The following is a 24,105-nucleotide window of genomic DNA, read 5'->3' on the forward strand; positions in this document are numbered from 1 at the left end:
CAAACTGGGGAGTGGTATTGAGCGGGGTACCGCAAGGCTCAGTCCTGTGCCCAATGCTCTTCAACATTTTTATTAATGACTTGGAGGAGGAGGTGCAGGGAATGCTTATCAGATTTGCAGATGACACAAAATTGGGCAGGATAGCCAATACCCTGGAAGACAGACACAAAATTCAAAGTGAACTTGGTAGGCTGGAGCGCTGGGCAGAAAACAACAGAATGAAATTTAATAGGGATAAATGCCAAGTTCTGCACCTAGGAAAAATAAACCAAATGCGCAGTTACAAGCTGGGGGATACTTGGCTCAACCATACTAAAAGCAAGAAAGATCTTCCAATTGTCGTAGATCACAAGCTGAATATGAGCCAACAATGTGATGTGGCTGCAAAAAAGGCAAATGCTATTTCGGGCTGCATTAATAGAAGTATAGCTTCCAAATTACATGAAGTACTAGTTCCCCTCTACTCAGCACTGGTTAGCCCTCATCTGGAGTACTGTGTCCAGTTCTGGTCACCACACTTTAAGAAAGATGCAGACAAACTGGAGAGGGTTCAGAGGAGGGCAACAAAGATGATCAGGGGACCGGAAACAAAGCCCTATGAAGAGAGACTGAAAGAACTGGGCATGTTTAGCCTTGAGAAGAGAAGACTGAGGGGAGATATGATAGCGCTCTTCAAGTTCTTGAAAGGTTGTCACAGAGAGGAAGGCCAGGATCTCTTCTTGATCATCCCAGAGTGCAGAACATGAAATACTGGGCTCAAGTTGCAGGAAGCCAGATTCTGGCTGAACATGAGGAAAAACTTCCTGACTCTTACAGCAATACAACAATGGAACCAATTACTTAGGGAGGTGGTGGGCTCTCCCACGCTTGGAGGCATTCAAGATGAAGCTGGACAGCCACTTGTCAGGGATGGTTTGACTTGGATTCCTGCATTGAGCAGTGGGTTGGACTTGATGATCTTATAGGCCCCTTCCAACCCTACTATTCTATGATTCTATTGTTCTTTGTCTATTGAGTCCAATGGGACTTATTCCCAGGCAACTGTACATAAGATTGCAGCCTTAGCCCAACATTTTGGATTTTAGCTTAGAGTTATAGAAAACTAAATAAATAATCAGTGAAATATGTCATCCCGTAAGTTTAATTCTAGAACTCCCAGACATGGCCAGCCTTAGGCATTTGGGAAAATTAGAGAAAGGAACACTCTCGCAAATTATACAGGGTTGGATCTAGACTATGGTAATAACTTTTATAGAGCAATCCTATACTGGTGAGGGAAGAGATTACGCTGCAGAGCTGCAGCCACTTCCTAAGCTTGCTGTGGCCAGGCTGAGTTTGGCTTTTTCTTACTTTTTTTTTGGCCATTTCCTATTTTTTCATTTTTCCCTCCCAATGAAGTTACCTTCAATTGTAAGCAGAGGGCTCCTTCTGGAGGGATGTCAGGGGAACAAGAGGGGTTAAGATCTATGGAACCTCAGCCATGTCCAAGTTGACCACTGAACAGACCATTTTCCTACCACCAACACCATGGGACATCTATGCACACGGAGTTTTCTGCATGCTTACTAGGGTACCTTTAGAAGTGAAAGTAACCTTCTGCCCATGTGCCTCCATCTCCACTGGTTGACTGGCACTTGTGCCACAGTGAATGGCCCCTCAGACAGCCTTTCACTGATTTTAGGATTTCACCCTTAGCATCACTGAAATCAATGGGACTTAAGTCACAACTAACTTTTAAAATTGGGACAAGTGTAGCTAGCTTGGTCTGGATTCAACCCTCAGAGCCCAGCAGCAATTGACAATCCCATGAGTACATAGTACATGGTAACTGGCACAGAATCTAGTCTTTGGGACAGAATCCTAAGAATCATAGCTTTCTTTCTTTTTAAGCACATTATAGCACTCATAGTTAGCTTGAAAATGTAGCATCACATATCAGCAAAAAACCGCATAGTCCATGCATTGCTACAGATTTTTCACTCATGTTTCCTGATCCCTTTATTCTTATTGCCTTTCACTCATTTGTACGTCTGCCACGTGGAGGAAAAAACATCTATAAAATCTTTCAATTTCACAATAAAGATCACATTTACACAAAAAAACCCAGCACATTTCAAAATATTTGTTTGTATTATTTATTCCAAGTAGAGGGCCCATTTTCTCTGAGAATCTGGGCTTCATTGATGTAAATTAGTGAAAAGCCATCTCTATATCATACAAGCTCAACACTTCGGACCTTTTCTTTAAAAAAGAACAACTCTGCAATGCATACATACATGACAATGGACTCCACTATACACTCAATTATGAAATCTGAACAGACTGAAAAATTATTCAGACCGTTCATGTTCTGTAAGCCAAAGATCGAAAGCACATATTACTTTAAAGATGTCAGTAGCAGCTACATCTTTTTACACTACAGTAAGTTCAGGGGGGCTGATATGGACTGAGACCTTAGCATGGGGGGTAGGGTGGCTTTAGTGCACACACACACACACACACAGTGCAGTCCTGATTTGGATCAGGAGCCCATACCTGCAATTAATATTGTCAAATAGTGATCCATTAAAGTAAATGAATCAGTATTTGGAAATACATATTGCAGGTATGGGTGGGGGGAGAAGGGTTGACCCCCACCCGTTCCACACTTACTTTAGAATAAAAAAAAGAAAAAAGACATAGGTGCTAGCTACATCTTTAAAATAAATACTGAAAGACTGGAACCCTGAAACACTCTGCTGTACAGTCCAAAGTGTTCCATTGACTTTCTTTCTGTCATTAGTCAGAGGATTGATTCCAGACTACACACTCTTTAGGACTCAGTTTCCAAAAATCTTTATGTAAACTACAATTGCATTTGAAAACTAACTGTCCTACAGATGATGATGATGATATTATCCATTCATAACCACCTGCTTGATCAGGTCACCAAATATAAATACCTAGGAGTGACATTTCAAAGTTCAGGATCTTGGTCGGAGCACTTGAAAGCAATAGCCCTGACAACTAATGTAACTAGTAATGCCATTCTTCGTTTTGCTGCTGGACCAGGTGGTAAGATGGTGGCCCCTTTAATAGAGCTATACAAGGGCAAATTACTTCCCCAAATATTATATGGGGCACCTGCCTGGACCCATGCAAACGTTGCTTCATTGGAGTCAGTGCAGCATAAATTTCTTTCCAGAGTACTCGGGGTTCCCAGATCCACTTCTAAGGCTATTGTCCGACTAGAAACAGCTTGTCACTCAGTGGGAATGCTTGTCCAAAAAGCTGCCACTTTCTTCTGGTTAAAGATAGTGTTCCAACTGGCCTCCCCCTTGGTCTTATTAGCATATGAAGCTATGGGAAGAGGCTCATGGGCAGACAAGATAACCACATCTATCTCTGAGTTGGGCTTTTCACAATCATATTTGCTTGCGAGGAGTTATGAGAGAGCTAGGGATGAGATTTCAAAGAGGTTACAGGATGTTGATATTCAAACAACAATGGCTGTTGCTGCTGAAAGTCGCTCTAACAAGATCTATAAAAGCATCATGACCTCTCCGGGGAAGGCTCCCCCGTATTTGATTTCCATCACCTCACATGAATTGAGATGGCTCATGACTAGGTGTAGACTGAACTCACTCCAATTGATGGAGGTGAAGACACATTATAGGACCCATCATGGCATGAGTGCAGATTGCCCAGCTGGTTGCCCCAAGGTAGAGGACATGGTACACTTTCTAGCAGAATGCCCATTGTATATCGATTTGAGGAAGCAATACCTTGAGCCCCTATTAGCTGTGCTTGAGGATACTTCTGGTGCAAGCATAACTCGATTATTATTAGCTGGAACAGATCATTACACATCATATAGGACTGCTAAGTTTGTCAGTCGAGCCCTGGAGAGGCGAAAGTCATTGACTGTTATAAAAAACTAAATCCGTAAACATGGTAATAACATTCTGGCAGATATTGTTTTAGGATTTTAAAATGTTTTTAACTTGCTGTTGTTAGTTATTTTATTAATAATTTGTACTTCGGTCTCCCTTTTGGGTTGATGTGAGAATTCTATTTGTTTTGTGTGCGGATGGCCTGATTGGCTAAAAAGCAATAAACTGTATTGTTGTTGTTGTATTATCTATTCAGTCATGTCCGACTTTTGGCGATTCTATGGATCATCTCTCTCCACGTATCCTGATCTTGTACTTTTTCTTTGAGCTGTTCCATGCTCTGGTTGGTATCAATTCTGATGGTATCTAGCCATCTTGTTCTTTGGCGGCCAGGTTTCCTTTGCCACTAACCAATCTGAGCATAATTGCTTTTTCTAATGAGTTCCTCCGCATAACATGGCCAAAATAAGCCAATCGCAGTTTCATGATTTTTCCATCCAATGACATGTCTGGGTTTATACGTTCCAGTACTTGCTCATTTGTTATCTTAGCTGTCCAAGGAATGTGCAGCACCCTTCTCCAACACCACAGCTCAAATACATCCATTCTCTTTCTGTCTTGTTTCTTCACTGTCCAACTTTCGCATCCATAGGTAACTATGGGAAACACAGTGGTACAAACTAATCTGCATTTAGTTGTCAAGCTGATGTCCTTGTTTTTCCATATTCGGTTCATGCTCATCATTGTTGCGTGACCCAGCACAATTCGACGTTTTATTTCTGGGCTGCATTCACCGCTATGATTAATCTGCGATCCTAAGAAAATAAATTCTTCTACACATTCAAACTCTTCAACATCAACTACTATGCTGATATCTCCATTCTTCGCAGTGGACATGAGCTTGGTCTTTCTGATGTTTAAGGAGAGGCCAAACTTCTCACTCTCTTCTTTGATTTTCTTGATCATATATTCCAGACCTTCTTTGGTTTCTGAGAGGAGAGTTGTGTCATCAGCATAACGAAGATTATTTATAATCCTTCCGCCAACCTTTACCCCGATTTCTGTATCTTGTCTATAGATTTTGAATGCTGACTTCCAGTTTCCCATTCTTACACTTTAATATGCACAACAGAAATTGAAGTAGATCCAGTTCAGACATAATCCAAGTCCAGTAAATCAAGGTTTATAAATCCATGAATGCAGTCTGTGACCACTTCCTTTCCCCTTTCCCTTGCAAGCCTGGTTTCAGTGTAGCTATCTTAGGGCATAAACCTATGCATGTTTAGACAGAAACAACTAGGGAGGTAGTGGGCTCTCCCACACTGGAGGCATTCAAGACGAGGCTGGACAGCCATCTGTCAGGGATGATTTTACTTAGATTCTTAGAACTTAGATTCTTGCATTGAGCAGGGGGTTGGACTCGATGGCCTTGTAGGCCCCTTCCAACCCTACTATTCTATGATTCCAAGTCCTAGATCTCCCAGCATTCCCCAGCCAGCACTGGCTAGCTGGGACATCCTGGGAGTTGTTGAATTTGTTTCTGTCTAAATATGCATAGGATTGCACCTTTTGTTTCCTAAACCACAGTTTTCTGTGATACCTGAAGGAGGAAACTATAGTTTAAGGGCTTCCGCCAAACCAGGATATGAAACCAAGTATTCTGTCCTTATCTACATGAGGGAGAATCATGAAGTAGGAACTCACCATTTCTTCCACTGTAGCAGGGCCTTTGGATCTCAGTCGAAGAGTCTCTCTCCCTCTGGCTATTTTTCCCTCTGCAAAACTTCCACCTTTTGACCTTGGTTCAATCATGTCTGCAGTAGACGTATTAATTATGTAATTTGGAATTTTAATTCAAAAATAATTCTTGGTTTAAATATTATTGAAAGGCAAGTCAAAATTAGCATTTATTGTGCAATACACTGACATTTGACAATCAAACAACACAAACATCTAAACTGGATTTAGTCTGGGGATTATTTTAACAGCTGAACAGCAATTATGCTTATGGCCCAATGAAGACTCTTGCTTATCGCCCAATATTGTATCTTGCAGGGGCTGCACATTTTAAGAGTAGTTTCACCTTGTTTCTCCTGAGTGTCAGAACTCTTATCAAAGGAGGATGCCCAAACAGTCAAGAATTTCCAATGTAAAGGATTTTTTTTTATCAGAATTGTTGCCAGAAAGCACTAGCCCACCTCCACTTTGGGACTACCTCACACTATAACCTTGGCTCAAAAGCTGGCAAGGGCTAATCATTTAGGACAGGACCGAAACTGAAGAAAGACTGTCCCAACCTTCCATACACTGGCCTGGGAACTCCTGAAGGCATAAAAGTGTGACCTTCCGATTAGTACTGAAACACACCTAGAATCCAACATTCTCCTTTGTCGGGAAAGACAGTCATTCATCCTTTCCTTTTGTGTACCTGGAAATCTTCCTTCCAGTTGAGAACCTAGGGCAGTATCCAATACGGCCATTCCACCTCTGTTGATTGCATTGCATTCATGGGACCCACCACAAATGCAAAACGAACTAGCACTTCCTAAAGGAACCCTGGAAATTAGCAGAAATGTTCATTTCCAGAACATGACTGATCAGCAGAACTTCTGTGAGCTCCATTGACCTGCACCATTCCAGAACAAGCATTTCCACTCATTTCCAATTGCTTCAATAACCACTAGTTTCCCACTGTGCTAGTGGTAAGTAGGGAAGTCAGAGGAATTCAGTTGGGGGGTGGAGCTTGATGAGCCTCTCTGAACTTTGGCTTGTCTTCTGCCAGCTGGCCTGACTCGGTCCACAGTGAGTTGGGCAAGCTGGTGAATTTTCTGTACTTTTTTAATTTGCAGAAATATGCATTTGTGCAAATTGTGGCTGCAATTTGCATAATTTATGCCAATTTCGACTGTAATTTGTGCAATTGGCACAAATGGCAGCCGCAACTTGCACAAATTATCCAAATTGCCGCTGCAATTTGCGCAGATGTCTATTTTCAGAAAGAAAGAAAGAAAGAAAGAAAGAAAGAACCTTTTAAAGTCCCTGAAATTCAGGGAAAATGTGCAGCTCAGTTTGCAAACGCAAGCTGAGTTGGACACACCACAGAAGTCAGGCATGTCTGGATTTCCCAGCAATGGACAACCCTAGTGTTAGGGCCTGCTAGTGCATGGACAGTATTGGATATTGCCCATTCTCTTGCTAAAACTATAGCTGGTCTTAGACACTTGAACTCACTGTGACTTCAGTGATAGAAGGCAAAGTGCTCTGTATTCAAGTGCTCTGCATTAGCTTCTTCAAAGAATCAGATACCAATAATAGAGTCCACTCAAAGTGAGGGACATAAATCATCGTAACTACTCAAATTGAGTATACTACCTGTGGCTTTAGGGCAGAGATAGGATACCCTTGAGCCAAGAGCATCTGCAGTGTATGTTTCAACCATCATGCCATCTTATCAAACTGCTGTGCAGGGCTAAGGAAAATACTTAGATTGTTATCTCACCCCATCCCAAAGATTCATAACTTTGCAATGTTTTAAAAGCAAAAAAAGGGAGTGCTATAAAGAAAGGACAGGGTTATTTCTCATCTTTTAAAAGGAATTGGTGGGGCTTTTTTTTAAAGACGCATTTCAAAGATTACTCCTGCATTCTTATCCTCAGAGTTGTAATACAAAACACCTTGGGTTTTTCATCCTCACTGGGCATCGTTCTTACAAACATTCAGATAATTCAGAGGCCATCTATCTGCACCAGATGAGCACACAAACACTGAAAGCGAGTAGCTGCACCTAACTGAAATTAATCAGGCCGGGGATCTAGGTCAACACACTTTGCTGTCATTATGTATTCGAGCAATTTATCATGCATTCAAAAGTAATCATTCAAACCATGATTGATAGAACTGTATTTTATTGTACTTCCAGTTTGCTTTGAGGCACAATTCAAAGTGCTGGTTTTGATTCATAATGCTATTCTGATGGACCAGCTTCTACCCATTTACCCAGCAATTTATATCATGTTTGGAGGCTCTTTCTTCTCTGGATACCACTACCTTCAGAAGCTAGGCAAAGAGACGGGTTTTTTATGGTTGCACTTGCAACTCTGGAATTCCTTCCAAAAGGAGGCTTGCCTGGTACCATTATCATCATTTAGGTGCCAGTCCAATCTATCCTGTTTACCTGAGCTTTTAATTAACATCAATGACTTTATTTTTTTTATCCTGTACTGCTGGTTTATACTGTAACTGCTGCTTTATTTCAGCATTGTTCCGTGTTTTTCATTGTTATGATTTGTTGCAAGACACTGTAAGGATATTGTACAGTGGAAACACAGAGTAGAAATTTTATTTTATTTATTTATTACATTTCTATACCACCCAGTAGCTGAAGCTCTCTGGGCAGTTCACAACAATTTTAAAATATATAAATGAATGTTAAGAAATTGCATTTGACAGGATTGTAGAAAGACGTATCAAGTGGCACACAGTCTGTGGGACATGAGTTTCCTAGCCTGAATTAAATAACATGTAAATTACAAAAGAAAAACATCAGCATCTGAAAAGCCACTTTTAAAGCACCATGCTCTGTCATTTAAGCACTATCTTCTTTGGTTTTTATTACAAACCAGGTTGCCCAACCAAACCAATTTTAATTCATACTGCTACCCATGCCAGACTTGATAACCTTCCTGTTTTTCCAGTCCTTGATACACAGAAGAAAAAGCACAACTATAGAGTTTCAGGTGGGTGCATCACACATGACTGGTGGCTGCCATTAGCTTAATGCAGAGGTGGGGAACCTCTGGCTCAACTACCTAATCTGATCTGGGGAGGTTCCCAGTCTGGCCCATGGAGGATTGGGTACTCTCCACGGGCCCCTCCCCAAGTCTCATCTGCTAGCCTAGAGGCTTGGGGAGGAGGCAGGGGAGAGAAATCCCCATGCTGTCAGAGATAACATGAAGATTCCCCAGGGGAGGCACTGTGTCCACCTCAGCCAGCACTTGCAGGAGCTAGTCCTTCAAGTGAATGCTGAATCCTTTCCTGTACTGCCCATGCCCCTACCGAGAGGTGAACAGTGCAGGAAGGGGGCACTGGACAATGCTTGCCACTCTGCAAGCACTGAATGAGTTCTTTCCCACACCACGTAGCAATTTTCATGTGATAAAACAGGACAGGTTTTACTCCCATCTAGAATCATACACACACACAAAAATACAGATATAATTTATGGTGGATATGTGTCACTCACCAAATGATTTCATAGGCTCTATCAATTTTAGCATAAATGTCTGACCCTTCTCCAAGTCCTTCAAAATCTTGGCAACTTCATAATGACGACAGCCCACTACGCTTTTTCCATTTATAGATTCTATGTGGTCACCAACACATATCACTTTTATTTGATCAATAAGACTTCCTGCTTTAATTCTCTGTTGGATAAAAATACATTATATTAGTTGTAATGAATGTCAGAAACAAACAGCTTAGTCCACAGGACTATGATGTGCAAAGTACAGAGACACACAAATCTCACCTTTTGAGCCTGATGGAGTAAACAAGGAAGCACTGCCATAAAAAAGATACAAAAGACTAAATTGCCCTAACTAACTGGATTTCTATCCACACATGCTTAAACCCTCTGGGTTCAAGTTAAAGTTTTCTTGCTTCTTTACATCCAGTAAATTGTAAGCATGGAATAATGTCCACAAAGATTGCTAGGTATTTACAGTGTAGACAATGCCTCTCAGGCAGTACATGAAAGAGGCTATATTTCAATGCTAATCAAATCAATACTTACAGGGGGAAAACATGCAATGCAGTAAAGAACATGGAGCCTATCGACACATTCAAAAAAGTACGTGGTACAGTTCTGCTGAGATTATACTACTTCAGAATGTAGGTGAAGAACTGCATGTCTGTCCCTATTTTCTGCTACCTTTACCTGGAGGGTGGGGGGAAATTTATTTTGTCCTTCTTTTGCCTTTTGGGGAGATCCTAGGAATGCCATTTACCAATGTTGTTAGCAGAAATGTATGTACCTCTCTCCCCATTGTCTCCAAAAGTTGACTTTTTGAGGGCAGACTAGATTATCTGATCTCTCATGCTTTTTTCCAAAAGGTAAAAGCAGGTCTAAACCCAATCAAGGCCACAACACTGGATGGTGGGGATTAACCTTTCCCCTGAGCCATTTTCCTGATCTGAAATTTGCCCCTCCTTCTTACTCTTTTCCCCTTGTGAAAATACAGGAACCCATATAGTATCTGCATGTTTTCCCCATGCCACAGGCATATGGCAACCTCTGGAGGAAAGGTGATTTTTATTTTGTTTTCTTAATCTCCATAAGAGGTAACAGGGATTTAATATGCACATGGCAAACAAAAACACATTTGTTTGACAGGATGATTTTCCCCGTTCTTCCCAGTACCACAGCCCTGACCCACTTTTGCCACCTCCTTAGCTTCTTTTACATTGTGTGTGTGTGTGTGTGTGTGTGTGTGTGATGAATTATCCAGTTATGGATCTCCAGATGTGACATCAATGCATTATTTTCTTGATGTTCAGAGACTGACCACTTAACAATCTGTTCTAGAATTTTATCTGATATTGACATCTGGCTGATTGGTCTGTAGTGTCTTTGATCCACCTTATTCTTCCTTTTAAAGATGGGGCAACATTTGCCCATCTCCAGTCTTCTGGCACCTCACCTGTTCTCCAGGAATATCTAAACACGAGGAGAAACTTCCTAAAAGTAAGAGCTGTTTGACAGTGACTCAGGCTACCTTGGGAGGTGGTGGACTCTCGTTCACCGGAGGTATTTAAGCAAAGGCTGTGTTGCATCCTGCATTGAGCATGGGGATGGACTATATGAGCTCCAAGCTCCTTTCCAACTTTAAAATTCTATGATTCTGTTAGAAAAGGAGTGTTAAAAGTACACAGGAATATCCCTCTTTTCATCTGTGAAATACTGGAACATACCAGTTTTTTACACAATAAAATATTAAAGCATGCAATCTTCCACATCTGCATTCTCAGTAATAGACTACACATTTTTTTGCTGAAATTGTAGGCTAAGCTACACACACATCTGCATGATATTATTATAATGGCCCTATTTAAAAACTGCCCACCCACCCCCCACTACCACCACCACATCATAATTCTAGGCCAATGAACAAATACATATGAAATAAAAAATTAAAGTATATGTGAATCAATATACCATCAGTTTATTATATGTCCAAAAGGAGACAAACTGTGTGGATCAAAGTGCCCCTTTAATTATACAGACAGATGGTTTATTTTAAATGCCTCCATATGAGATATCCCCAGGCCTATAAACTGTCACGTTCCTTCATCCTCCCCCTTCACAATCAACACACTCCAGGATACCAGGCTTCAGGCTCAAAATAAACTACTTTATTAGTTAAAGACTAGCTTCCTTACAAATGCAAATTCTAGGAAACTCTCAGACTACAATGAAGACAGCTAATCCACACAATTACGAATATCAATAGAGGAGCCAAAGTGGAGGTTACAAAAGTTGCCAGCAGTCTGAGCAAGAACTAGGGATGTACGAAACACCTACCTGGCTCTGCGTCGGGCAATCCGCGGTGGGGGGGAGGCGCTCCATCCCTCCCCCCAGAATCCTCGACGGGGGGGGAGGCGATCCAGTCCTCCCCCCCCGAAATCCTGTCCAGCGTATGCCGCCATTTGGGTATGCTGGGGTTTTTTCCCCCCTGCCGTGATAGGCTATGTAAATACTTACGTAGCGTATCACGGCTATGAAGACGAAGTGAATGGCGGCCTCAGGACGGCCGCCATTTGCAAAGCAGCGCGGAAGGGAGCAGGTAAGTGCTCCGTTTCGCGCGCCTTTCGTGGGGTGGGGGCAGCGGGGACTTTGTCCCGTGCGCCTTTCATAGGGTGGGGGGCAGGGGCTTCGTTACGCGACGGATTTCGGGGGGAATTTCCATCGCGGAATTCTCTGACATCCCTAGCAAGAACTTCTCAGCCAGACTAGCTTTGGAGGGATGCCCCTCCCTTACGGTGGCTCCTTCCTATGTAGGCTTTCACATGTAGCCAATCTGGTGGAGTGTCTGAGCTGCACCTCTAACTTTTCCCACTTTACTTTGTGATGGACCCTAGCATCCCTCAAGTCATGCCCCTCACTCTCCTCCTCCCCCGAAACCTGGGTTCTCATGGAGGAGGAAAAGTGGGGAGCATTCAGGCTGAGCCATCTATGAGTCAAGGTCTTGGGAAGAAGGCCTTGCCATCTCTGAGCTCACTAGGGAGGGAGCCTCCCCTGTTCTGACTGTTCCCATTCTGAATCTGAGCTGCTAGACATCTCCACATGCTCAGATTCATTCCTGACATAAGCATCCACTCATGTCATGATTTCACTATCCAGCATTCAAGCCATTCCATTGTGGATGGACACTAAGAATTATTGAAATAATTTGCTATTCTATTTCTGCTCAGATCTTTCACACACGTTACTCAGTTCATTCCATCTTACCTTTATGAAGGCACATCCATTTCCATTGTCAGTAATGGTAAGTCCAAGTGACTCCTCCGATTTGAAAACTTCCACTTCCTTTTTTATTCCTTTTACATGAGCAAATATGAAGTCCTCAAGACCAATCTGCACTCCTAAGAGCTTGTCCATATCAATTTTGTGTGTATTCAAAGTGCAAAACATGATCTATAAGGCAAGAGGAAAACAAATACATTGTATCCATTTTTCAGAAAGACACATCCACCATGGCAAACACCCTCTCCAGTTACCACAGAATGGCCTACATAATTGTCCCATGGCAGCAGATGCAAGTTGCAGTATCTTGTGAAAGCCCTTACACTCCCCATAGTGCTGCTGTAGTCTCAGGAATGTGATCCATTTATCCAAGTGTAGGTTGATCACAAAAGCCATTTTATGATGGAAGCCTGTATCCCCATGCCATAGAAGCAGAAATAGATTGTGCTGCAGCAGCTTTTGCACATGTTACACAATTCTCTCCTGAATTCTCTGGAAGAATTATGTTACAAGAACTTATAAATATGCCATATGAAGTACATTTGAAGACATATATCCATGACATTAACTACTGCAAGATGGGTCTCACAGGAAGGCAATATATGCTCAGGAAAGTCTTTTGGGACCTAAAGAGTTTTGGAATCCCTATTCTCCACTTAACAGCCAGTTTGTAGAAGTTGGTCATACCTAAAGTATGATGGAAAAGGAGTCAGTGGGTGGTCGGTTGCAAAACTTATAGAAGTGGAGGGAATAGGTGCTGAAAAGGCTGAAGAATGCCAGTGTCTTTCCTATCCCATTTCAGCACTTTCAGGTCACCCTCTCTTTCTCCAAGTTTCTACCAAATATTGGCCACTTTGCCAGCACCATATAGGAATAAAGCAAAACCAAGTACCACAAAGCAGAATGGACTCTGCAAGCAGCTTGAAGTTAAATGTGAACCTGGCTCAATGAGCTAGTCCCAGTACAGCAAGATGCAGCTTTTGCTGGCAAGCAGCATAGGAAGATCATGGAAATTACCAATGCAGAATTGGAAGGAATATCAAGAGCTGTGGGATCTAGATGGAGTTTTGAAAAACAAAACAAAAAAGAGGTATTTAAATGTACAGTAGTTGCTATTGGGGAGGATACTCTTCAGCTAGTACTCCTGGGAATGGGCCCAGTGCCGGCATGCTCATATCTGCATTAATGCTCCAAGTTGTCAGAGGGTCTGCGGATTGAACAGGATGGATTTCCTCTAGCTTCAGCTCCTCTCTCTTGCCTCCAGTGGAACAACTGCCATTACCAGAGTAAAACAGGTCAGAAGACACTGCCACTATTCAGTGATATTAGAAACCAACTAGCATCCTTTCCCTCCAAAGGAGGTAAAATGCAGCTTGTACCAAGAACTGACATAGATCAAAGCATGTAAGCAGACAGTGGTGTTCCAGATGGAAGGTTCTGCAAGCATTCTAAAAGTTAAGAAGTGACTTTGTCTGCAATCCTGTGCATCCTTATGTGGAAATTGACCCACTGAATACAATAGGGCTTAATTCTGAGTAACCATACATGGAACTGTGCTGTTAAATTGCAACCAAAATTATTATTATTTATGACATTTCTATACTGTCCTATAGCTGAAGCTCTCTGGGAGGTTTACAAAGATTAAAAACATTAAAAATACAATATGCAAACTTTAAATACATAAAACAGCAGGCAGTATACACAGAGACAACATATATCTAAAAACAACTTTGAATCATCAGTCAACCCATAAAACGAATCCAGGGTCAATTAAAATTCATCACATCCTGCCAAATGCCTGGGAAAAGAGAAAAGTCTTAACATGGCACCAAAAAGATAGCAGAGTGGGGGCCAGGCAGGCCTCGTCGGGGAGATAGCTCCAAATTGGGAGGCCACCACCGAGAAGGCCCTCTCCCTAGTTGCTGTTTTCCGAGCCTCCCTTGGAGTAGGCAAATTAATTTCTCTGTTCTTTCTATATAGTTCTATGACAACAGCTACAAAATAAGTTTCATTTGGTACATTTGGTTGGTTGCTCAATTCTAAATTTTATTAATTTAATTTATATTCCTCCTTTCCACCAAAAATGGCACTCAAGGTGGCTAACAATCATAAAATGCAGATTAAAAATAAAATTCAGACTAACTACCCATATTATGGCTAATATGGCTTCAGCAAAGTCCTAAACATGATTGACAGGTTTAGAAGAGCCATGCAGCTTTGTATTCTTGAATCTACCTAAATTCCTAATGTGGCTCTAAACTTAAAAGGCAGGGCTGGCACTTGATCAACAGATCCATGCATGTTCCAATTACCTCTAGAATGTAACAGCAACAAGAGGTGGTAAACAGTCCCATTTCTAATAAATCTCTTCTACAGCATCCTCAGAAGAAATGATGCTTGAAATGCTCCCTTTGTTCCAATCCTGGTACTATGCTAAGAAGAGGGCCAACTCCATGTTTGAGGAGTTCCTTGGCCAAGCATCCTCTTGTAGGCATCCTGTGTTAGTGGGCCTATGTTGACCTGGCAATGGCAGCAAGTAGCAACAGCAGTGCCCTGATGAGCAACAGGTGGCTTGGAACTGCCATTTTAATTTCCCACAATCACCCTGATATAGCATCACTCTGAATCACTGTGGGACATTTAAATAGTGGGAGGCTCCTGGGGTGGGGTGGGTTCCACCAGCAATTTACTCTGAGCTGGCTACATGTTGAGGTCGCTAGGGATATGTGACGTCGTGGCCATCCAGCAGCCACCCCCGGAGCTTATCAGGGAAAAAACGGATTTCCTGAAACTGCTTAAAGTCCAATTCTTTTCCTTAAGTTGGGTTCTCCTCAGTATAGTTGCTGTGTGCCCCAACCCCTGCATTGACGTCAGGTATGCTAGCCCTGCCCAGAGGTATGCCTTTCACCATGACCCTGGTCAAGGGGTGTTTCCTGTGTGTTTCCCATCCCTGCACAAACCCATTAGTGTCTCCTCAGAAGTAACTCCCATTGTGCTGAATGAGGCTTGCCCTCTGAATGCCCACATCAGAACTTACAGAGATCCCCTTCAATTGACATGGCACAGTTTAAAGCCCAATTCCCTAAGTGCGGTAAAGCACGATCTCAAGGCAAGGCTCCGATTCTCCTTTGTTTGGTTTATTGCCTTAGGAAGTAACTACTTCGACCCTTCGTTATAGAGATCCTGCAGGTTAAAATGGAGGATGGTTTCCCATCATTCTGTTCTCCCCCCTCCCCGCTCTTTTCCAGCACAAGCATATGTGTGTCTACTCAGAAGTAACTCCCATTGTGCTCAATGAGGCTTGCTCCTGAAATGCAGGTGCATCTGGACTTTCAGGAGAAAGGAGAAAGGGGGGAGAGGGGAAAGCCTCTCTTATTGGCTGAGCAGCCCCTGCCAGTCAGATGACGCTCACTCCAACCCCCACCCCAACCAGCAAGTATGTTATGTGAAGCGATTTTTACTGGTGTGGAGAACCTGCTCATGGAGCCCTGCATGGACCAAAGCGCAGCAAAGCTGATTCCTTTTTTAAAAAGTCCAGTACTCCTCCATTCGCTTCTCCTTCTATTGTTGTAGAAACATGGCCCCAGACTAGCTGCAAGTGTCAGCACAACACTGGCCCTTCCAGGGCACTGAGGCCTCAACATGTGCCCAAGTATACTGTCTGTATGATAGTTCCAGGCATGTTGCCAACCCTATGAGGTGATATCTGAATACAGTGATTCACACAATAGAGCCATAAGTTATCTAGACCATCTGCTTCTTACAACTATTCCTCAAATCAAGACTTTGGATGGATCTTCATTACTGCAGCTGTTAGTAGTCAAATCCAAACTTTATTTTCCTCCAGTCAGAGCATAAAAATTCAAGCAATTTTTCATATCTCCAGCAAAACACAGATTTTACAGTATTGCTTTGGAAACTTTTCTCTGGCTATCTTAGTGGTGAATGCATAAGAAGAAGGGCATCACTTGAGACTTTGGGTCTACAACAGAAAAGGAACAGAATAAAGATGTATTTGAATGTGACTAAAATGTTCTGCTACATTGCTTGTAAATTTAAATAAAAGTTGTTATTGCCTTTGAAAGTAATCCTTCAACTAGAGACTTTCATCTGCAATAAACTTTGTACTTCCTGGAGTGAATTGCTTTAGACTTTACTTTCACTAATGCAATGAAAATCCCATCCCATTAAAATAAGTTACATTAAATTCATTTAAAGCCGAATAAAGCTGTACATACATGCCCCTCCACCACCACCAAAATGTAGACCAGCCTAATATCAGATGTAAGTCGATGCACAGCTGCTTTGTGCAATCTGTACTCTACTACAGCTTGGTTATATGTAGGCTGTGTGCTGATGTGCAACCATGCCACAGGCTGTTGCAGCCTGGCACTGCTGTGATCACCACCAGGATCTGTATTATGTGATGTCAGAAATGGGATTATACCCTAATTATAAGAAACAAAGTAGTCCCCCATTTATTTTTTTCCACCTTCTTTCCTCGAATTTATTATTTCCTTATGGTGTTTAAACTTTTTTTTAGTGCATATCAAAACTGACTGTAATTTACTGGGCAATGTTGATCAGGTAGTTGAATCAGAGGAGAGCAGCAGCTTCATAAATCAAGAGATATTGAAATGTCTCTTATTGTACTATTGAAGTCTTTGTTAATATCCTGTAAAATTCAGTAAATTATTAAACAACTACAAAACAAAGTAGAAAGTACTTTATAAAATGTGCTTCTGCGTTGATTTTTCACAGCCAAAGCTACAGGCAGAACTAAATAATAATCATACAGTCATCATCAGAAATACAATCGCCCAAGATTTCAGATCAACTAATAAAGATTTAGGGGCGGGGGCTGCTAGAAGAATCACATTACAGCTTTCATTAGAACTATTAATCAATTCAAAGTGGTTTGCTTTTATGGAGTCTGGAATTACATGGGACTCTACTCCCTGCAATCCAGGTAGGATGGCAAGTGGACGTAATCAGCCTTGTGGGAGAAATCAGCTCAGCATACACATGGTTATGCAGCTGTCAACCAATTCAAGGTTTAATAAACTGCAAAACCTGCATGTTATCAAGATTTTAATATAGATGCCTCTGAGGATATTTGGGAGCACTTAAATTTATTTAAATGCACATTATGATTTAGTTATTTTTAAAGCTGCCATGAGTTGCAAGAAGTAATGGCCATCTTTACAATTTTATTTTCCATTGGTTTGGGACGCTGTAATATAGATTATTCCCTATCATATTAGCACAACAGAGACCAACTGGCTTCAAACATGAACAATTCGAAAACTCATCACTATTGTGAAAGATCCCAATTTAAGAATGTTGATTTTAAGTTAGCATTGTCATTTTAAGAATGGCTGCCTTAAAATTAAATTATTTCTATTGCTCCTCTTATTTTGTTTAATATTAATGTGGGTGTTTGTTTTTAAAAATGATTAAACATTTTTAAAGGTGGCTTAGACAACTTGTAAATAAATAAATGAGTTGCCAGTGATGGTTTCTAGAAGGAAAGCCATGGTGATTTCACCCTTAAAGACAAAATATCCACTAGCTCTAGATACTGGATGGAATGAAAAGCCATCATAAGTCTTGTTTTTACTTCGTTTGGCAGAGAGAAAAGAGCCAGTATACCTTTGTGTGGCTTGCATGTGAAACGTATGTTTCATTCTAAGAAATGTTAATCTGCAATCAATCAGAATTTAATTTCAGCTAATTAAAGCTTTGTAGCCATACCAAAAATGTGATTCTGGTGTCCAGAAATCTGAAATATTTGTCCATCCATGAAAAAACATTCAACCCTACCCTGAGAAAATAGTTAAGAGGGCTGCTCCTCAAATATTTGTGTTAAGAGCCTAAGAACATAACAAGAGCCATGCTGGATCAGACCAAGGGTCCATCTAGTCCAGCATTCTCTTCACACAGTGGCCAACCAGCTGCCTGTAGGAAGTGTTGGTAAGCCCCATGATTCTCATTAAGAAAATCACTACATTTTTGCTCCTTTTCTATAAAACCAAGCTCATTTGCTTTTTTAAAAATGATTTTTGTGACTTTGACCTTGTCAACGTAAGCTAGCATCTCATAACTGGTTTCACACCTTTGACTAGATAAAACTGGCAACAGAAAAGAAATGTGATATTTAGAAACATGAGACAATGTAACTCTATTTAGAACTGCAACTGGGCAGCACAAACAGACTGCAGCCTCCACATGAGCCAGTTTTATACCACCTACTTCTGGGAAGAATTTCAGTCGAACTAGAACTTTGATTATTCATTTTATTCTCTATTTTCCTAGTGAGTATCGATTTTTATAGAAGATACTCATGCCAGAATAGCAAAATATTATTCTCCAGCATTCCTAAGGAGTAATTCAAATTCCAAAAGAGTTTGCAAAAAAAAGGAAAATAGCACAAAAGTTAATAATAATAATAATAATAATAATAATAATGCAGTAATAAGCACATTTCCAGAGAGAGCGCCCTCTTCCACTTTCATCTAGTTTAACCATCACAAAATGTTTGGTGAATGCTATAAATCCTCATTCCAAAATCATCACCATAATTCATCATACTGACCCTGCAAAAATCACTGATCTTCGGTCATTTTGCAGTCAATGCAAACTACTCCACAACTATACAGACTGAGGACAAACAAACTATGCAAATAAATGTATTTGGGAATGGAGTATAAGAGTTATTTTATACATCTAAACAGACCTTATGAGATCTGGATGAAATACAATATGTTAAAATAAAATATTAGATCAAGAAGTCATGGTTATTATTCATTAACTGATTATGTGTATAGTTCACCTCTGGCTATGTACAACATTAAAACCAATAATAAAAGTAATTCAACAGTAAAATTCACTAAAACTCAGAAAATTGTCCCATTAAAAAAAAAAAAATTTACTCTCTTGAAAGTAAAACTCCAAACAATAGAAGGCAATGAAGTATAGAACGGTGAAATCAGCTCCACTAAAAATAAAACACACAGTAAAAGCAGCAGTAATAAACAATAAAAGCAGGGGGGAAGGCTCCACATTATCTCCTGTATCAAATAACTGGCAAAAATCTGTTGGACTAAAATAATCTTCACTTGCCAACAGAATGCCAGGTGAGTCCCTTTTGGTAAAGATTGAACTGTGGGGGTAGTGTAATGCAAAAGGCCCAGCAATTTGCCCTTGCAGATTTTATTTGGACAAACATGGAGTACTAGAGCCTCTCTCCTAGCTCCCAAGGAACAGGGGAAAACGACTGGGAGCAGTTGTTCCCACAGGTTTGCCAGCCCCATCATCATCAAGACCAGTCCACCAAGTGTTCCTTTTCATTTCATATCAACCTCAGTTTCTTTTCTTATTTAAAAATCCTTTTGCCAGAATTTGAGAGGCTGACACCAGCATAGCTTTAGGGAACTCTACTCATACTTAGGGTTGGCGGAGAATTTCTCCCCGAAACTTCGGGGGGCCGAGCGCCAACGTGTTCGGCCCCCCAAACAAGTTTCGGGGAGAAATTCTCTGCACCCCCCCGCACCCCGCACCCCCCCCCCCGGGACGGGACTTACCTTTCCCGAATGTCCCTCACGGCGGCGGGTCCCGGCGGCGGTTCGTCGGGTCTTCGTCAGGGGCGGGGGCGGCAGCTGATCTTTCGACCAGCCGCCGCCGCCGCCATTCCAATAACACTAAAAAAAAAAAAAAACGCCCCCGTGATAGGCTACGTGACGATTAACGTAGCCTATCACGGCTAGATTTGCAAAGTCAGCCGTGATAGGCTACGTAAAAGCCTATCACGGGTGACTTTAAAAAAAAAAAAAGCACGTACGGCTAATGGCGGCCCCCATAGGGAGCCGCCATTCATGTTCCTTATTTGGTCGCTGTAGTCTACGTAAAGATTACGTAGACTATGGCGAAAATAAGGGCAACGCTATTTACATTGCCCTTATTTTCACCGTAGTCTACGTAAATCTTTACGTAGACTACAGCGACCAAATAAGGAACGCGAATGGCGGCTCCCTATGGGGGCCACCATTTGTGTACGCACTTTTTTTTTTTAAAGTCACCCGTGATAGGCTATGTGACGATTAACGTAGCCTATCACGGCTGACTTTGCAGATCTAGCCGTGATAGGCTATGTTAATCGTCACGTAGCCTATCACGGGGGCGTTGTTGTTTTTTTTAACTTTTAATTTCACGGCCGGGCGAGGCGAGGCGCCTCCTCCCCAGCCTGAATTTCGGCCGGGGGAGGTGGGAAGCCTCCCCCCCCCCCAGCCTGAATTTCGGCCGGGGGAGGCGGGAAGCCTCCCCGCCCCAGCCTGAACTTCGGGGGGAGAGCAGCGAAGCACCTCCCCCCCACCGCGAAAAGCTGCGAGACCAGGTAAGTGACTTTCGTGCACCCCTACTCATACTTCTCTTAATAGAAAGGAAACAAACTCCCTCTTCAGTTCACTTCCTCTAGTTTCATCCATGTCCTCTTTAAAGGCATTAGAAAAGGCTCATGGAACTGGGGCACATACATGCCTCAAAAGGAATTTCTGATGACTCAACACTGTTCCCTCCCTTTGCGGCTATCCCTAGCTATTGTTGTTGTTCAGTCGTTAAGTCGTGTCCGACTCTCCGTGACCCCATGGACCATAGCACACCAGGCCTTCCTGTCCTCCGCTCTCTCTCGGAGTGTGCTCAAGTTCATATTCATTGCATCGGTGATGCTATCTAGCCATCTCTTCCTCTGCCGTCCCCTTCTCCTTTTGCCTTCAATCTTTCCCAGCATCAGGGTCTTTTCCAGGGAGTTTTCTCTTCGCATTAGGTGGCCAAAATATTGGAGCTTCAGCTTCAGTATGTGTCCTTCCAATGAGCAGTGAGGGTTGATTTCCTTTAGGATGGACTGATTTGACCTCCTTGCAGTCCAGGGGACTCGTAAGAGTCTTCTCCAGCACCACAGTTCAAAAGCATCAATTCTTCGGCGCTCAGCCTTCCTTATAGTCCAGCTCTCACAGCCATACGTTACTACTGGGAAAACCATAGCTTTGATCATGCGGAACTTTGTCGGCAAGGTGATGTCTCTGCTTCTTACTATGCTGTCTAGATTTGCCATAGCTTTCCTCCCAAGGAGCAAGTGTCTTTTAATTTCATGGCTACAGTCACTGTCTGCGGTGATCTTGGAGCCCATGAAAATAAAATCTGTCACTGCTTCCATTTCTTCCCCTTCTATATGCCAGGACGTGATAGGGCCAGATGCCATGATCTTCGTTTTTTTAATGTTGAGTTTCAAACCAGCTTTTGCACTCTCCTCTTTCACCCTCAACAAGAGGCCCTTTAGATCCTCTTCGCTTTCTGCCATTAGGGTGGTATCGTCTGCGTATCTAAGGTTGCTGATAATTCTCCCGGCAATCTTAATTCCAACCTGTGATTCATCCAACCCGGCGTTTCTCATAATGTACTCTGCATATAAGTTAAATAAGCAGGGCGACAATATGCAGCCTTGTCGTACTCCTTTCCCAATTTTGAACCAATCGGTTGTTCCATGTCTGGTTCTTACTGTTGCTTCTTGACCCTCGTACAAGTTTCTCAGGAGACAGGTAAGATGGTCTGGTACTCCCATCTCTTTAAGAATTTGCCAGTTTGTTGTGATCCACACATTCAAAGGCTTTAGCGTAGTCAATGAAGGAGAAATAGATGTTTTTCTGGAATTCTCTTGCTTTCTCCATGATGCAGCGAATGTTGGCGATTTGATCTCTAGTTTCTCTGCCTCTTCGGAACCCAGCTTGTACTTCCGGTAGTTCTCGGTTCGCATACTGCTGAAGCCTAGGTTGTAGGATTTTGAGCATCACCTTGCTGGCATGTGAAATGAGCGCAATTGTACGGTAGTTTGAATGCTCTTTGGCATTGCCCTTCTTTGGAATTGGAATGTAAACTGACCTTTTCCAGTCTTGTGGCCACTGTTGAATGTTCCCAATGTGTTGGCATATTGAGTGCAGCACTTTAACAGCATCATCTTGTAGGATTTTAAATAGCTCAGCTGGAATACTGTCATCTCCGCTAGCTTTGTTGTTAGTAATGCTTCCTAAGGCCCACTTGACTTCACTCTCTAGGATGTCCTGCTCAAGTTCCGTGACTGCACTATCATGGCTATCAGGGACACTTAAGATCTTTCCTGTATGTTTCTTCTGTGTATTCTTTCCACCTCTTCTTAATCTCATCTGCTTCTGTTAGGTCCCTGCCTTCTTTGTCCTTTATCATGCCCGTACAGCCTCCAAAAGGATGATACCAGTCTTCAGGAAGGTCCAGTGAATGTGAAAAGGGAAGGCCTAAAATGTAGAATAATTCTTTAGAAGTGTGGCTTAGCCAGGGATTGATGATAAACCCATCAACCTTTAAAAAAAATTTTAAAAGCAAGCCTTCCCATTAAAAAGGAAGAAAAATAGGCTTGGATTTAGCAGCTGCCTGTGGCTAAGCTTTAGAACACTACAGTGGTACCATCAGGGCAAGAATGAGCAGGAGGATGCCCCAAAAGAGTGCTCCCTCCGAGAACATTAAGTCCAGAGTCTAAAATTACCTTACTGCACCACTGCTTAACAAGTTTAACTCATTGTCCAATAATTTACATTGTGCCAACACTAACCAGCATTGAAAGAGCTATTCCTAGATCACAGAACTTCCTCATATCTAACTTGAAGAGCAAACAGAGTATTTCACATCTGAGGCTTAAACCAGTTTTGTTTTCAATTAGCTATTAATGCATTCAAATTATGTAATAAAGCATTGCAAAATCTACAAACCATATATATATTGCTGCAAAATATATTCCATTTTAGCATTCACCAATGACACAAAAAGTACAACAGAGGCTTTACTTTCAGTCTTTAAAAAAAACCAACAGAAGTGAAGTACTGATCAAACAGGATACAGGATGAGATGCAGATTGCACAAGCTATTCGTGGTAAATTCAGGAATAAATCCTATGAAATACGGAGAGATAATCACTGGGGGGAGACAGGCACAAGTTCAACAAGAAATGGAGAAGGTGAAGACTGGTGTGCAGAGGAATGGAAACAATACTGCTTAATTATCTAATGGAACTGAGTAACTAGGTAGCTTGTTTTCCACAATATGTCTACTCTCACCTTTATAAAGAGTTAGTGACATGTTAGTAGAAGAAGTAATCCCCTCAAGGTCTTCTGCTGCTCAGCAACGAGGAATCAAACCACAATAAATTGAACTTGGCTTAGTAATAAAAAATAATGCAGAGGAGCAAAGCTACATGTAGCCACTGTCCTTCAAGAAATAGGTAAATGGATTTACAAGTACATGCAAAGCATACTCCAAACAAATTATTTTGAAATCTAAGCTACCAAATAGAAGTCCTGTTAATTAAAAAATGTAGCTTGCTATAATCCTAAATGAGTGCTTGCTTATTTTCTGGAAATCGAGCTGTCAGCCCCATCCAACAGTTCTGGTAGATTAACGTATGGATCTAATATTTGAGCCCATTATCATTGACAATTACTCTGAAAAGTGGATATACTGTAATTATCAACTGAGTACAGAAAAATAACAAAATTCTCTGCAAAGACTGCAATTAAACATTCACATCATTTTGACTAATTTTTATTTCTCATATATAAAGGTCAGTATTACACCATTAATGCATGATGTTACAAGCTTGCATCTCATCTGTAAGCCATTTCTTACAAATTC

The 24,105-nt window shown here is 41.7% G+C and overlaps 1 protein-coding gene across 2 annotated transcripts in view; it reads right to left on the bottom strand.

The window, feature by feature from the left end:
- Nucleotides 1-24,105, bottom strand: part of GIPC2 (GIPC PDZ domain containing family member 2) — a 42,909-nt gene that overhangs the window by 14,109 nt on the left and 4,695 nt on the right. For both annotated transcript variants that reach the window (XM_084852145.1, XM_084852147.1), the window contains exons 2-4: nt 12,379-12,564; nt 9,115-9,295; nt 5,577-5,686 (exon numbers count right to left, since the gene is read on the bottom strand). In XM_084852145.1, coding sequence (XP_084708271.1) covers nt 5,577-5,686; nt 9,115-9,295; nt 12,379-12,564 — 477 coding nt within the window. The remainder of the gene's footprint in view (nt 1-5,576; nt 5,687-9,114; nt 9,296-12,378; nt 12,565-24,105) is intronic.

This window comes from Heloderma suspectum, chromosome 4 (assembly GCF_057233095.1).
Source record: "Heloderma suspectum isolate Gila_16-S chromosome 4, 16-S_ref, whole genome shotgun sequence".
NCBI classification, from domain to species: domain Eukaryota; kingdom Metazoa; phylum Chordata; class Lepidosauria; order Squamata; family Helodermatidae; genus Heloderma; species Heloderma suspectum.